The sequence below is a fragment of the Microcaecilia unicolor genome, chromosome 5, assembly GCF_901765095.1.
Source record: "Microcaecilia unicolor chromosome 5, aMicUni1.1, whole genome shotgun sequence".
NCBI classification, from domain to species: domain Eukaryota; kingdom Metazoa; phylum Chordata; class Amphibia; order Gymnophiona; family Siphonopidae; genus Microcaecilia; species Microcaecilia unicolor.
The window spans coordinates 154,762,809-154,776,243 of record NC_044035.1 but is presented as its reverse complement, the minus strand read 5'-3'; the positions used below and the strand labels follow the sequence as shown (position 1 = coordinate 154,776,243).

Sequence of the window (13,435 nt, the reverse complement as noted above, 5' to 3'; positions counted from 1 at the left end):
ATCTCTTTTCCAAGCTGAAGAACCCTAACCTCTTAGCCTTTCTTCATATGAGAGGAGTTCCTTCCTGTTTATCATTTTGGTTGCTCTTTTTTTTGAACCTTTTCTAATTCTCTTTTTTGAGATACGATGACCAGAACTGAATGTGTAGTACTCAAGGTGAGGTTGCACCATGGAGTGATACAAAGGCATTACAGTATTCTAGGTCTTATTTACCTTTCCTAATAATTCAGAGCATCCTGTTTGCTTCTTTGGCTGCCGCTGCACACTGGGCAGAAGATTTCAGTGTATTGTCTACAACAACACCCGGATCTGTTTCTTGGGTGCTAACCCCCCCTGAACAAATTTCTAGTCAAAGAAAAGTTCGAGATGGTTTTCCTAGGCATCCTTCTTCCCATCATTCAGGCAAACTATTGGCTATGATCTATGGATTTGAAGGATGTCTCCACCCACATCCAGATATGTCCCAGTCACAGAGGTATCTCAGATTTTGAGTAGGGAGACATCACTGCCAGTATCACATTTTGCCATTTGGCCTCACGTCTGTTCCCAGAGTGTTTGTAAAATATCTTGCTATAGTTTCAGCATCACTACACAGCAGTGACAATTCTAGGTCAGCTGCCACCCGAGGCGGATCTCTGATACGCACCCCCCACCCCGGGTGCAGCACGACACCCCCCCCCCCCCCCCCCCGGGTGCATTCTTAGCTGCTGGGAGCAGCCGCGCGGCTCTCGGCTCTGCTGGCTCCCTGCTCCCTCTGCTCCGGAACAGGAAGTAACCTTTTCTGGGACAGAGGGAGCAGAGAACCAGCAGAGCCGACAGGCGCGCAGCTGCTCTCTGCACCCCTCCAGCAGCATGCACCCGGGGCGGACCGCCCCCACCGCCCCGCCCTTGGTACGCCGCTGCTACACAGACTGGGAGTGCATGTGTTTCCTTATCTGGACAATTGGCTGGTAAAGAGCACTTGAAAGGATGGTGCTCAAGAATCAATGCAAATAACTATTCAGGTGTTGGAACTACTAGGGTTCGTTACTAACTACCCAAAGTTCCACCTGCTCTCAGCTCAGCAATTGGAGTACATTGGAACCCTGCTAGACAAGGTTCAGGCTTTAGCCTCAAGCCTACCCATCAGGTTCAGTGCAGCCAGTGGGTCACAGCTCGGCACATGTTGAAGTTGTTGGGCCATATGGTTGTATGTCACACCCATGGCACAATGTCATCTTAGTCACCCCAGAGCTAGTACAGTTGCTTCTCTGGTAGGCAATTTGGAGCAATTTGACTCTGGGACTTTAATTTCAAATGCTTGCTCCCCAGAATATTTTGACCACAGATTCATTCTGTCTGAGATGGGATGCTCATGCAGATAGGCTCCACACCCAGGGAAAGTGGTCCGCTCAGGAGACCCAGCTTCATATCTATCTCCTAGAGTTGCGGGTAATTTGAAACACTCTAAAGTCTTTCAGAAATTGGTTGTTGAACCAAATTGTTCTAATCCAAACAGGCAATAAGGTTGCCATGTACTACATCAACAAAGCAGGGAGGCATGGAATCATTCCCCTTGTGTTAGGAGGCAGTCGGGATGTGCCAGTGAGCTTCCTTCCATGGAATGGTACTCAGGGCCACATTCCTGGCAAAGACAACAGTACAGCAGACAGGATATGCATATCCTCCCATTCCTCTGGTTGGAAAGACTTTGTTGAAACTCAAGCAGGACTGGGGCACCATTATCCTCATCGGGCCATACTGGCCGAGACAGATATGGTTTGCTCTTCTTGGAGATTGAAGTGTTTTCTGACCCCCATCACCCAGAAAAACATGTCCCTTCGACATCTCAATCTCCAATCTTTGGCCTTCACAGCTTGGATGTTGAAAGGATGCAGATTATATGCTCTCAACTGCCTGAAGGTGTCTCCAGGATCCTGCTGCCATCCAGGAAGGATTCCATCAAGAAGTGCTATACTTTGAAATGGAAGAGGTTTGCCATCTGATGTGATGGCAAGACCTAAAACTCTTTCTCTTGTGCTATACTTGATTACCTTCTACACCTCTCTGAGTCTGATTTAAAAACCAAATATGTAAGGGTTCACCTCAGTGCAATTAACAATAACCAATACAAGGTAGAAGGTAACTCATCTCTGTACAGCCTCTAGTTGTTTGTTTTATGTGAGATTTGCTTCTGGCAAAGCCCCCCATCAAAGCTCCACCTGTGTCTTGGGACCTCAGGATCATTCTCGCACAGTTGATGAAAGTTTCTTTTGAGCCACTTGACTCTTGCCATATGAAGTACCTGATCTGGAAGGTCTTATTTTTGGTGACAGTCACTTCAGCTCGCAGGGTTAGTGAGCTTCAGGCCCTAGCAGCAGATTCACCTTACGCAAAGTTTCATCATAACAGAGTGCACACATCCTATGTTCCTTCCTAAGATAGTCTTCCATCTTAGTCAATTGTCCTTCCAGCATTTTTTCTGAAACCTCATGCCCATACTGGCAAAAGCGCACTGCACACCTTGGACTGCAAGTGAGTTTAGCCTTTAATCTGGAGCAGACTAATGCCCATAGACAATCCACCTAGCTTTTTGTATCTTTTGACCAAAACAGGATGGGGGCAGCCATCGGTAAACACACTTTATCCAGTTGGCTAGCAGACTGCATATCTTTCACCTTTGCCCAGGCTGGGCTGACTCTAGAGGGTCATGTCACGACTCACAATGTTAGAGCCATGTCGGCAGCAGTAGCCCATGAGGTCAACTTTCATTGAGGAGATTGGCAGAGCTGCAACGTGATCTTCAGTCCACACATAAACATCTCACTACTGCCTCAAGCAGAATACCTGACCTTCACAACAGGATTGTTTGTCATTGTTGTTGGTTCTGATTGGCCTTGCCATTGCAAGTCCCTATTAACCATTGTTTGTTGTTTTTGGTGAGCCTGGTAGCTAGGGATACCCACATGTGAGAACTAATTGTCCTGCTTGTCCTCAGAGAAAGTGTCCTCGGAGAAGTTACTCACCTGTAGCAGATGTTCTCTGAGGACAGGAATATGTTCTCACATACCAACCCACCTCCCCTAGGAGTTGAATTGAATTCTCTATGCTTTTAATCCAGTTGCTGGTCCCACATGAATTAGGAAGACATAAGCGGTTGGGCCTGCCAAAAGCTTCTGAAAGGGAGAAGAAAACTGCAACATCTGTGGTGGCCTCAGTGGATGATATCACCCACATGTCTTGCTGTCCTAAGAGAACACCTGCTACAGATGAATAACTTCGCTTAACTGGGGCAAACTGTTATCTGTCACTCTGGAGCTGCACCACTCCTATGCTGTATGTCACCTGGGGGGTCTTGTAGACAACATGGAGTGGCCTGGTGGTTAGGGTGGTGGACTTTGGTCCTGGGGAACTGAGGAACTGAGTTTGATTCCCACTTCAGCCACAGGCAGCTCCTTGAGACTCTGGGCAAGTCACTTAACCCTCTATTGCCACATGTAAGCCGCATTGAGCCTGCCATGAGTGGGAAAGCGCGGGGTACAAATGTAACAAAAATAAAATAAATGATCTTCTGAAGAGAAAAACACAAAGAGAAATAATTCTGCATACCTACTAACCCTGCGACTTTGGATTTTATTCACTGTAAAAGGTTCCTGCTCTAGGCTGAGAACTCTCTCTCCTTTCACCCAAAGCAGCTCATCTTTTCTTTATATGATATTGTTCAAATATTTATTGTATTTTTTGCAGCCCCTTTTGAACATCTCCTCAAAGCTTAAGAAGGAAGCTGTGTTCCTGCTGACTCCTCTGTGCTTCTGTGACTGTATGTGCCTAAATCCCAGTGACATCTTTGTTTCGCTTCTTGCAGGGCCTCACACTTAGTCCACCTCCGGAAACCTCCACAGATCTCCTGCACTGGTAAGTTTTAGTTTCAATTGTGCTGGTCTTCGCCCTTCAGTTGGTACACACGTTTGTGCGAGCAGCTTTTCGTGTGCTCATTCTATAAAATAGTTGATAGGAGAGATGTTCTCTTAATACACGTAAAGGTTGTTCTGCACAGTATGAATGACCAAGTGGTAAGGCACATCCCAAGCTACATGGAATGTGTCTGTAAAAAAGTTTGTTAAATGCAAAATGAAAAAGGTAGATGGGTAGAGGCATTACTTTTTGCAAGGATAATAAGCTTCTAAAAATGTCTTTAAAAAGGGACTTGTTATTAGGAATTGATTAGTCTTATAATTTTATTGGTTTTGAAGGGATCTCAATTATTTTTTCCCATCATTTATTCCAAATGTTCTCATTAAATATTATGCCTGCTGGAAGCCTGGGCCTGTGCCTGTACTGGCCATCATTTCCAGTCTCCAGGGGGTGGAAAATGGTTATAGAGATGTGATTTCTGCTGCTCTCACTCTGTCCTTATAGCTTACAGATCTACTACTACTAATCATTTCTATAGCGCTACTAGATCTGCAACTGATCACTTGATTTTCGTCCCTTCTTATCTGTCTAGCAACCATATAAGCTTTATTCCAGTCCTCTGTTGCATTATCTACACTAAAAGGAGATATGTGTCTGCGTTGCTCAGATTTCACACAAGGGGGCTCATTTTCAAAGCACTTAGCCTTCCAAAGTTACATAGAAACCTATGTGCTTTGAAAATATGCCTCAAGGGCAGCATACTCCTTTGGTTTCAGGCACCCCACTTTATTCACCTTGCTTACTTAGTTTCAGACAACAACTCCCCCCACCCCACAGTTTTACAGCCAGCTACCTTATGCCTGCTCCCTATTCTTTCCTTCAAAAAAGGATGGACCACTTTGGCTGTCCTGACATCAAAAGAGTCGCTGAAGGCTCTCCTCTGATGGTTTACATTTATTTGGATTATTGGACATATAACCTTAGATAATGACTGCTTAAAATGTTTTTCAAATTTAGACATGTTATTTTTTAATTATAAAAATCTGTTTATTTCTGAGTGGGATACCTAGAGAAACAGGAATGCTCTATTACTGAAGCCTAAGTTAAAACAGATTAGTGCTCTGCTTGTGTTACTTTTCTTATACAAATGTATGGTTGAGTTCCAAAGAGTCAGTTATACATTTTTTTGATCCACCTCAATTGTCTGTATTTGTAAGATGAGGGTTTTCGTGATATCCACACAGAATATGCATGATATAAATTGACTAGTAAAAAAGGCCCGTTTCTGACACAAATGAAACGGGTGCTAGCAAGGTTTTCCTTGGAATGTGTATGTTTGAGAGAGTGTGTGTGAGAGTGACTGTGTGAGAGAGAGAGAGTGAATGTGCGTGTGTGACAGAGAGAGAGTGAGATTGGGTGCGAGTGTGTGTGTGAGAATGAGAGTGTGTGCGACTGGAGCAACCTCAGATCCCCGTACACACAGGATCACCCCACAGCTTTTGAGACGCACAACACTCGTGCAATTACAAAGGCTGGCCACTACACCCATGACTTTTATACTGTAAGAGAAGTCTAGCAGCATAAAAGTGTGCAAGCATTGCACTGCAAAGGCCCTATTTCCACGCGTGGGTCATATGGTAGGTACCCTGAAATGTACTCCCTGCAAAGACCGGAGCACTGACAGGCTGCCGTCGGGACTTCATTCCTTACCTGCGGTCACTAAAAGCATCCCGCTCCCACGCAGGTAGCGCCAGTGAGGTCATAAAGAGCTGCACAGGGACGCCCGTGACCCACGCACACACAGCCCACAATTCCCAGTATTCCTTCTGTACAAAGCCGTGATGTCGCTGAAACCCGCCTACCACCTTCTACTTCGCTGCTGCCTGTGTGGTGGCGAGTGCAGCAGGGGCAGGGCCTCGTGTTGGTAGCATGCGGTTGGTCAGTGCTGTGTGTGACGTACACGGAAGTACGTTACATCAATTCAGGAGATGGATACAGCAGGAGCACGAATGCTTCAAGGCTTCACTTTCTCAGCTTCAGAACGTTGGAGGTGCTTTTTATTATATAGGATATATACTGGGTTTCAGTGTTTGCAAATATATGTCATACATATTCATATCAGATATTCCAAAAACCAGACTGTTTGTGCATCCTCAAAACAGTTTGGGAAGCCTTGTACTGCTACTACTATTAATACTAATCATTTCTATTGCGTTACTAGATGTACACAGCACTGTACACATTATATGCAGGTACTTTCTCTGTCCTAGAGGGCTCACAGTCTAAGGGGATCTTTTACTAAAGCTTACCTGGAATTATCTGCAGCAGGGCCCATAGGAAAACTAAGCTTTAGTAAAAAAAACCCTAAGTTTTTGTCCCTGCAGCAATGGAGAGTTAACTAACTTGCCCAAGGTCACAAAGAGCTGCAGTGGGAATCGAACCCAGGTCACCAGGATTAAAGCCTGCTGCACTAACCATTAGGCTCCTCCTCCCGCTAACCCCATTTCCGTGCAGGTCAAACACAACTTCCTTTAAAATTAGTTCCTTTACTTTCTAACTTCTGTTACTCTAGCATATCTGTCTATATGGTCCATCTCTGCTTAAACCCTATGCTATTAAAATGTTTTATTCCTGTTTTGTTGACATTGTAAGTGACATTCTGTGTCATACTATGTACTGTTTAAATACTTTTACTGCTGTAATTATCTATTGTCTATGTTCAACTTATACTTGCTATACACCACCTTGGTGAATTTCTTCAAAAAAGATGGTAAATAAATCCACATAAAGAAAGACAGAAAAAGACATGCCCCTGCTGCACCTCCAAATCTCATCTTTCTCCTCAAGCACTCCTCCCCAAATCCTTTTTCTGGATTCCACCTTCTCTTTATCTCCCAAGTGAAACTCCTAGTCTGGTCTCCAAATTGACAGATACTCATCCTGGAGCCATGGTGAGTATCTGTCAATTTGGAGACCAAATTCTTCTCCCCAAACTGCAGGGCCGAGACAGCTTGAATCACACTCTCCACCGTCATCCTCTCGTTATATGTGAACCAATGTCTTCATCACAGTTGCAGCAGAAGTCCCTTGTTACACTCTATAAAAGACTTGCAAAGATGTAGCATCTGTTGATGGCAAATCTTTTTTCCTGGAGTATTTTTCTGAGTTTTGTCTCCCTTGCCCTTGATGGTGGACTAAGAATCAGTCTTTCCTATGGCGTTATTTTCTTAAGATAATTCTGTATTTTATGTATTTTAGTTGCTTTTAATATTTAGGCCTGACTGCTGTGTTTCTGTAAGCACTATTGAATGTTTATTTGAAAAAGTCAACAGTTTTTTTAAGAGCCTCACTAAAGACCTGGGCAGGATTTCATCTGAAAACTACAAAGGAGTCCTTGATAAGTTCAGTACTAGAGTCTTCCAAGGATTTTAGCGTACTCCATTTACAGCTGCTGAATAAATGCTATCTGGGCCTTGAGTGTTTTCCTACCAAGCGGTTTTTCTCCAGCCTTCTCTTCAATAAAGTTTACGTTCTCCAGTGTTCTTTGTTGTATATACTGTGCCATGTTCTATTAATTACTGTGGACATATTGTGACACACCGAGAGGTCTTATTTATAGTAACATAGTAGACGGCGGCAGATAAAGACCTGTATGGTCCATCCAGTTTGTCCAAGAAGATAAACTCAGTATAAGATATGATGTGATACTACATACATATACTTGATCTTGATTTGTTCTTGCCATTTTCAGGGCACACACTATAGTAGTCTATCCGGCACTGGTTTTGTTCTTCAGTTACTGAAGCTGAATCTGTCTAGCCATGATCAGGACACAGACCGTAGAAGTCTGCCTAGCACTGACTTTGCTTCCCAACTACCGGTGTTGCCGCCCAATCTCCGCTACGTTTCTGTGGATCCATTCCTCCTAAACAGGATTCGTTTGTGTTTATCCCATGCATTTTTTAATTCCGTTACCGTTTTCATTTCCACCACCTTCCGTGGGAGGGCATTCCAAGTATCTACCACCCTCTCCATGAAAAAATACTTCCTGATATTATTCCTGAGTCTGCCCTCCCCCCCCTTCCACCTCAATTCACTTTGTCTAGTTCTATAACTTTCCCATCTCTGGAAAATATTTGTTTGTATATTAATACCTTTTAAGAATTGGAACGTCTGTATCATATCATCCCTGTCTTTCCTTTCCTCCAGGGTATACATGTTCAGGTCCTCAAGTCTCTCCTCCTATGTCTTGCATTGCAAACTCCATACCATTTTAGTCACTTTTCTCTGAACCGCTTCAAGTCTTTTTACGTCCTCAGCAAGATTTGACCTGCAAAACTGAACACAATACTCACAAGTAGGGCCTAACTAGTGACTTGTACAGGAGCATCAACACCTCGTTTCTTCTGCTGGTTATACCCCTCTGTATTCAACCTAGCATCCTTCTAACTATGGCCACTGCCTTGCCACATTGTTTCGTCACCTTGAGATCCTCTCCTCCTATCTGGTACATCATCTTTGGGTTTCTGCATCCAAAGTGCATCACTCTGCACTTCTTGGCGTTAAAATTTTAACTGCCAGACCTTTGATCATTCTTCTAATTTTTGAAGATCTCTTCTCATAGTTTCTACTCCCTCCTGGGTATCCACTCTATTGGCTATCTTCATGTCATCCACAAAAAGGCAAACTTTCCCTTTTAACCCTTCAGCAATGTCTCTCTCAGATATATTAAACAGAATCAGCCCTAGTGCCAACCCCTGAGGCACTCCACTCCTTGCCTTCCTTTCCTCTCAGCGGATTCCATTTACCACCACCCTCTGCTTCCTGTGAGTCAAACAGTTTCCAATTCAGTTCACCACTTTGGATCCTAAGTTCAGCCCACTCAGATTATTCAACAGTCTTCTGTGAGGAACCGTATCAATGGCTTTGCTGGAATCCAAATATATTACATCTAGCACACATCCTTCATCCAGTTCTGTGGTCACCCAGTTAAAGAAATCGATCAGGCTCATTTTCCTTTGGTAAAGCCATGTTGCCTCTAATCCAGCAACCCGCTGGATTCTAGAAAGTTACCTATCTTTTTCTTCAGCAGCGATTCCATTATTTTTCATACCACCGACATGAAGCTTACCGGCCTATAGTCTTCCCTGTCCCTGCTTTTGTGAAGCAAGCACACACTCGGCCACGGCGTGATTAATTATTTTTAATCAGTACTGATACACATCAACAGAAACAGGCAGCTTCAGCCAATCCCAGGGGCCTTCCTTCAGCATGTCCAGCCCCCGAGGGCTGAAGAAAGGCCCCGGGATTGGCTGAAACAGCCTATTCCTGCTGACGTTTACGTGCACTGCTTAAAAAAACTTAATGGCGCCAAGCTGGCAGTACAAGAGGAAAGGAGGTGCAGGGGGGCAAAAACTGAGCCTGTTAACCTCCCATTTGCCCCCTGGTACCCCTGTGAGTTCGCCGCGGCGCACAGTTTGGGAAACGCTGGACTAACTTAATACATTTTTTAATTAGCTTTTGAAAGCAACCCTTCTTCAGATCAGAAATAAACAAATGTTGACAAATATCAGTATATATAAGTGAAACACAAAAGCATTCCAATGACACAGGAAGAGGGTGGGGTGGGTTAGGTGAAACGGAGGGGGGCTGGGTGGATGAGAGACAGGGAGAGATAGATGGTAGATAAAAAGGTGGCAAAGCAGTAGAATTTTGTGGTTCTCAAGCTGTTTATAAATGCTTTCTTCTGTGAATGGTCCAATATCCTCTCCATTCCCAGATAAACCTTCGGCAGTTGACCACGACCTTCTCCAGGATTTTCTTCTGTGAACACTAAAGCAAAGTATTTATCTTTTATTTATTTGGATTTTGCTCACACCTTTTTCAGTAGTAGCTCAAGGTGAGTTACATTCAGGTACACTGGGTATTTCCCTGTCCCTGGAGGGTTCACAATCTAAGTTTGTTTAGCATGTTCGTTTTATCCTCATTATTCTTTACATAGCTATTCTCGGCATCTTTCAGTTTACCAATTCCATTCCCAGCTTTTCTGCTTTTCCCAATATATCTGAAGAAGGTTTTGTTACATCTCTTTACATCTTTAGCCATTTTTTCTTCTGCCTGTGCTTTCACTAGCCTTATTTCTCTCTTCTCTTCTTTGAGTTTATTCCAGTAATCTTTTTCGTGGTCCTCTTGTTGCATTCTTCTATATTTCTTAAACGAAACCTCTTTTGCCCTTATTTTTTCAGCCAGTTGTTTGGAGAACCATATAGGCTTCCTCTTTCTCTTGTTTTTGTTTACTTTCCTTGTATACAGATCTGTTGCTGTAGCAGCTTTCAGCTTGGACCACTGCGCTTACACTTTTCCAATGCTTACCCTTGCCATCAGCTCCTTCAGGTATTCCCCTATTTTATCAAGATCAGCACGTCTGAAATCCAGTACTTTGAGTTTTGTGCATCTGCACTCTGCTTTTGCTCTTATATCAAACCATATCTTTTGATGATCACTATTGCCTAGGTGGGCACCCACCCAGATGTTTGAAACACTTCCTCTGTTTGTGAGCACTAGATCCAGTGTCAACCTTTCCCTCGTGGGTTTCGGTCACCATTTGTATTTAAAAAAGATTTGGACAAATTCCTGGAGGAAAAGTCCATAGTCTGCTATTGAGACAGACATGAGGAAACAACTGCTTGCCCCGGGATTGGTAGTGTGGAATGTTGCTGCTAATTGGGTTTCTGCTAGGTACTTGTGACTTGGGTTGGCCACTGTTTCATAAACAGGATACTGGGCTAGATAGACCATTGGTCTTACCCAGTATGGCTACTCTTATGTTCTTATATTCAAAGCACTTTGACAGGCTTCCATGCAGTGGCGTACCGAGGGCGGGGAAGTGGGGACGTTCCACCCCGGGTGCATGCCGCAGGCGGGGTGCATGGAGCAGCCATGCAGCTGTCAGCTCTGCTGGTTTCCTGCTCCCTCTGATGTTACTTCCTGTTCCGGGGCAGAGGGAGCAGGGAATTGGTGAAGCTGACAGCCGTGCATCTGCTCCCAGCACCCCAGGAGGTAAGAGGCAATGCACCCGGGGGGAGTTTGAGGTGATGCGCCGGCAGAACGACGACGCTGCATTGGGGGGGGGGATGGTGCACAGCGGTGATCCACCCCGGGTGCCAGCCGATCAAGGAACACCATGGCATCCATGATCTCCCTGCTTCTTTCAATTCTGCCGACAGGACATTCCAATCCACGTCAGGCAAGTTGAAATCTCCCAGCAACAGCACCTCCCCTTTAATTCCAAGCTTATGGATATCTTGGATAAGATCCTTGTCCAGCTTATCCTCCATTTGTGCCGGAAGTCTGTAAATAACACCCATGTTGATACAGGTTTCATCTTCTCTTTCCAGAAGAATCCATATAACCTCTTCCTTTCCTCAGGTTCCCTGCATTTCAGCTGTTCTGATATTATTTTTCACATACAGTAATTATAATAATTGTTACTAATATTTTCAACAATAACTATTTATGTTAAGTGAGCTAATGTTTTTTGAATGAACTTAAAGAGAGCTTGTTACATATTCTATTTATTATAGAGACAAATGGATAAAAATATAGTCATTGTGCTTGTTCTACCTAACAAACGAGTCATTTCCCTAGTCAGACACAAGGGGGTACCACTGAAACCAGACTGCAGGTTTTATCTCCAGAGACACAAATGGTTTACATTGTTAGTAGTATTGTGAAATATGCTTTCAGAGGAAGTTATCCTGGCTGTATCTTAGTGACACGGTAAATGAGTGCAGATAGGTGTGGCCCAGCGTACACAAATTCCCATATAGAACCCTCTGTCCGTGTCCTTCACCCATCCTTTCAAAGTAGCCATGTAGGTTTCCTTAATGTCTTTTCATTGACGATGCAATCATATTCCTATTTAGTGCTGTCACTGCCATTCAATGTAGGTTAGTCCCATATGAAGAATCCAGTAGATAATCACAGGAAAGGGCTAATTTTGCCACCTATATCCATCCCAGGCATGCTTAACTCCATCACAGAAGAGGTTGGATAGTTTGTGTGGCTTGAAAAGATCAGTGAGTATGAGAGATCAGCTCAAGTTTTATGAACTGATGCAAAATTACATTTTAGGAAGCTTTTCCACTTGGAGATAAAAGCGATGTTTGTTTCTGACTTTCTCATGATCAGAATTAAGGTGCTACCAGAGAGAGCTGAAAACGATGGGACAGAATGGGTTCAGGAGTCGATATTCAAAAATAATTTAACTAAGCAGGAGAGGCACCTGCCTGGTTAAATTGTGCCGGCCAGCCCAGGAGCTCATATGCAGTGGCACTTAACCAGACAGTGCCATTGAATACCTGTATTGACTACTATGGCATTGTCCGGTAAGTGCTGAGGCAGTTTGGGGGTGGAATTGAGGTGGAGCTGGGAGTTATGCTGGCATCGGTGATACTCGATGGTGTTGCTCACATAGCTAAATGGGCATGTTGGATTGCATTAAAATCGATCCTAATTATGTCCAGTTAGCTATGTGAGTAAGGCTATGAAAGGTCTTAATATACAAAGAAATCGTTTTCAGAGATGGGGAACCAGATGATATTTGTTTATTTAGATTTTGCTCACACCTTTTTCAGTAGTAGCTCAAGGTGAGTTACATTCAAGTACACTGGATATTTCTCTGTCCCAGGAAGGCTCACAATCTAAGTTTGTACCTGAGGCAATGGAGGGTTAAGTGACTTGCCCAAGATCACAAGGAGCAGCAGTGGGATTTGAACCAGCCACCTCTAGATTGCAAGACTGGTACTCTAACCACTAGGCCACTCCTCTACTATGAATTGAGATTGCAGGGTGGTAGACTTAGGAGTAACATCAGAAAATACTTCGCCTGGAATTCTCTCCCGGTGGAGGTGATGCAGACAAAAAGAGTGATGGAATTCAAAAATGCATGGAATAAACACAGAAGATCCCTATATAGAAAGAGAATGGAATCAAAACAAATCTTAAATTATTTCAAGGCCATTGATGTGTTATGATGGGCAGGAGTGGAGTGATGCTTAGACATCAGCTCTAGTAGTTGAGAATTAAGACTAGTATTAGGCAGACTTCTACAGTCTGTGCCCCCAAAATGGCAAAGATGAATCAGGATCAAGGATGTGTAATTTATATCGTATACTGTGAGTGCGGGTTTTGTGTATTTCAATGGTCTGGGAGTGGGGCATCATAAGGGTGATGATATAGTAAATTATTGGTTTACTCATGTGACTGCATCATATAAAACTACCTTTATGTGGTTGGCATGGTGATGAATTACTGACTGCCCTATTTGTAATGCCACTGTTCAATCATCTGTATCTGGATAGCTTCTGGGCACTGCCAAAGACCCAAATATTCAGTGCTGGTGTCACAGATAGGGCCCTGCACTAAGTTTCCAGGTCTTAATTAGTCAGCAGCGGTCAGCATTTAAAGAAACGTTGACTGTCGCCAGCTGAATTTTGACCAGTTAGTTTCTATTCATTCGGACATGTTCATTTACATTTCA

The 13,435-nt window shown here is 43.8% G+C and overlaps 1 protein-coding gene across 9 annotated transcripts in view; it reads left to right on the top strand.

The window, feature by feature from the left end:
* Positions 1 to 13,435, top strand: part of SORBS1 (sorbin and SH3 domain containing 1) — a 426,813-nt gene that overhangs the window by 326,659 nt on the left and 86,719 nt on the right. For all 9 annotated transcript variants that reach the window (XM_030203463.1, XM_030203457.1, XM_030203461.1 and 6 more), the window contains one exon: positions 3,845 to 3,894. In XM_030203463.1, coding sequence (XP_030059323.1) covers positions 3,845 to 3,894 — 50 coding nt within the window. The remainder of the gene's footprint in view (positions 1 to 3,844; positions 3,895 to 13,435) is intronic.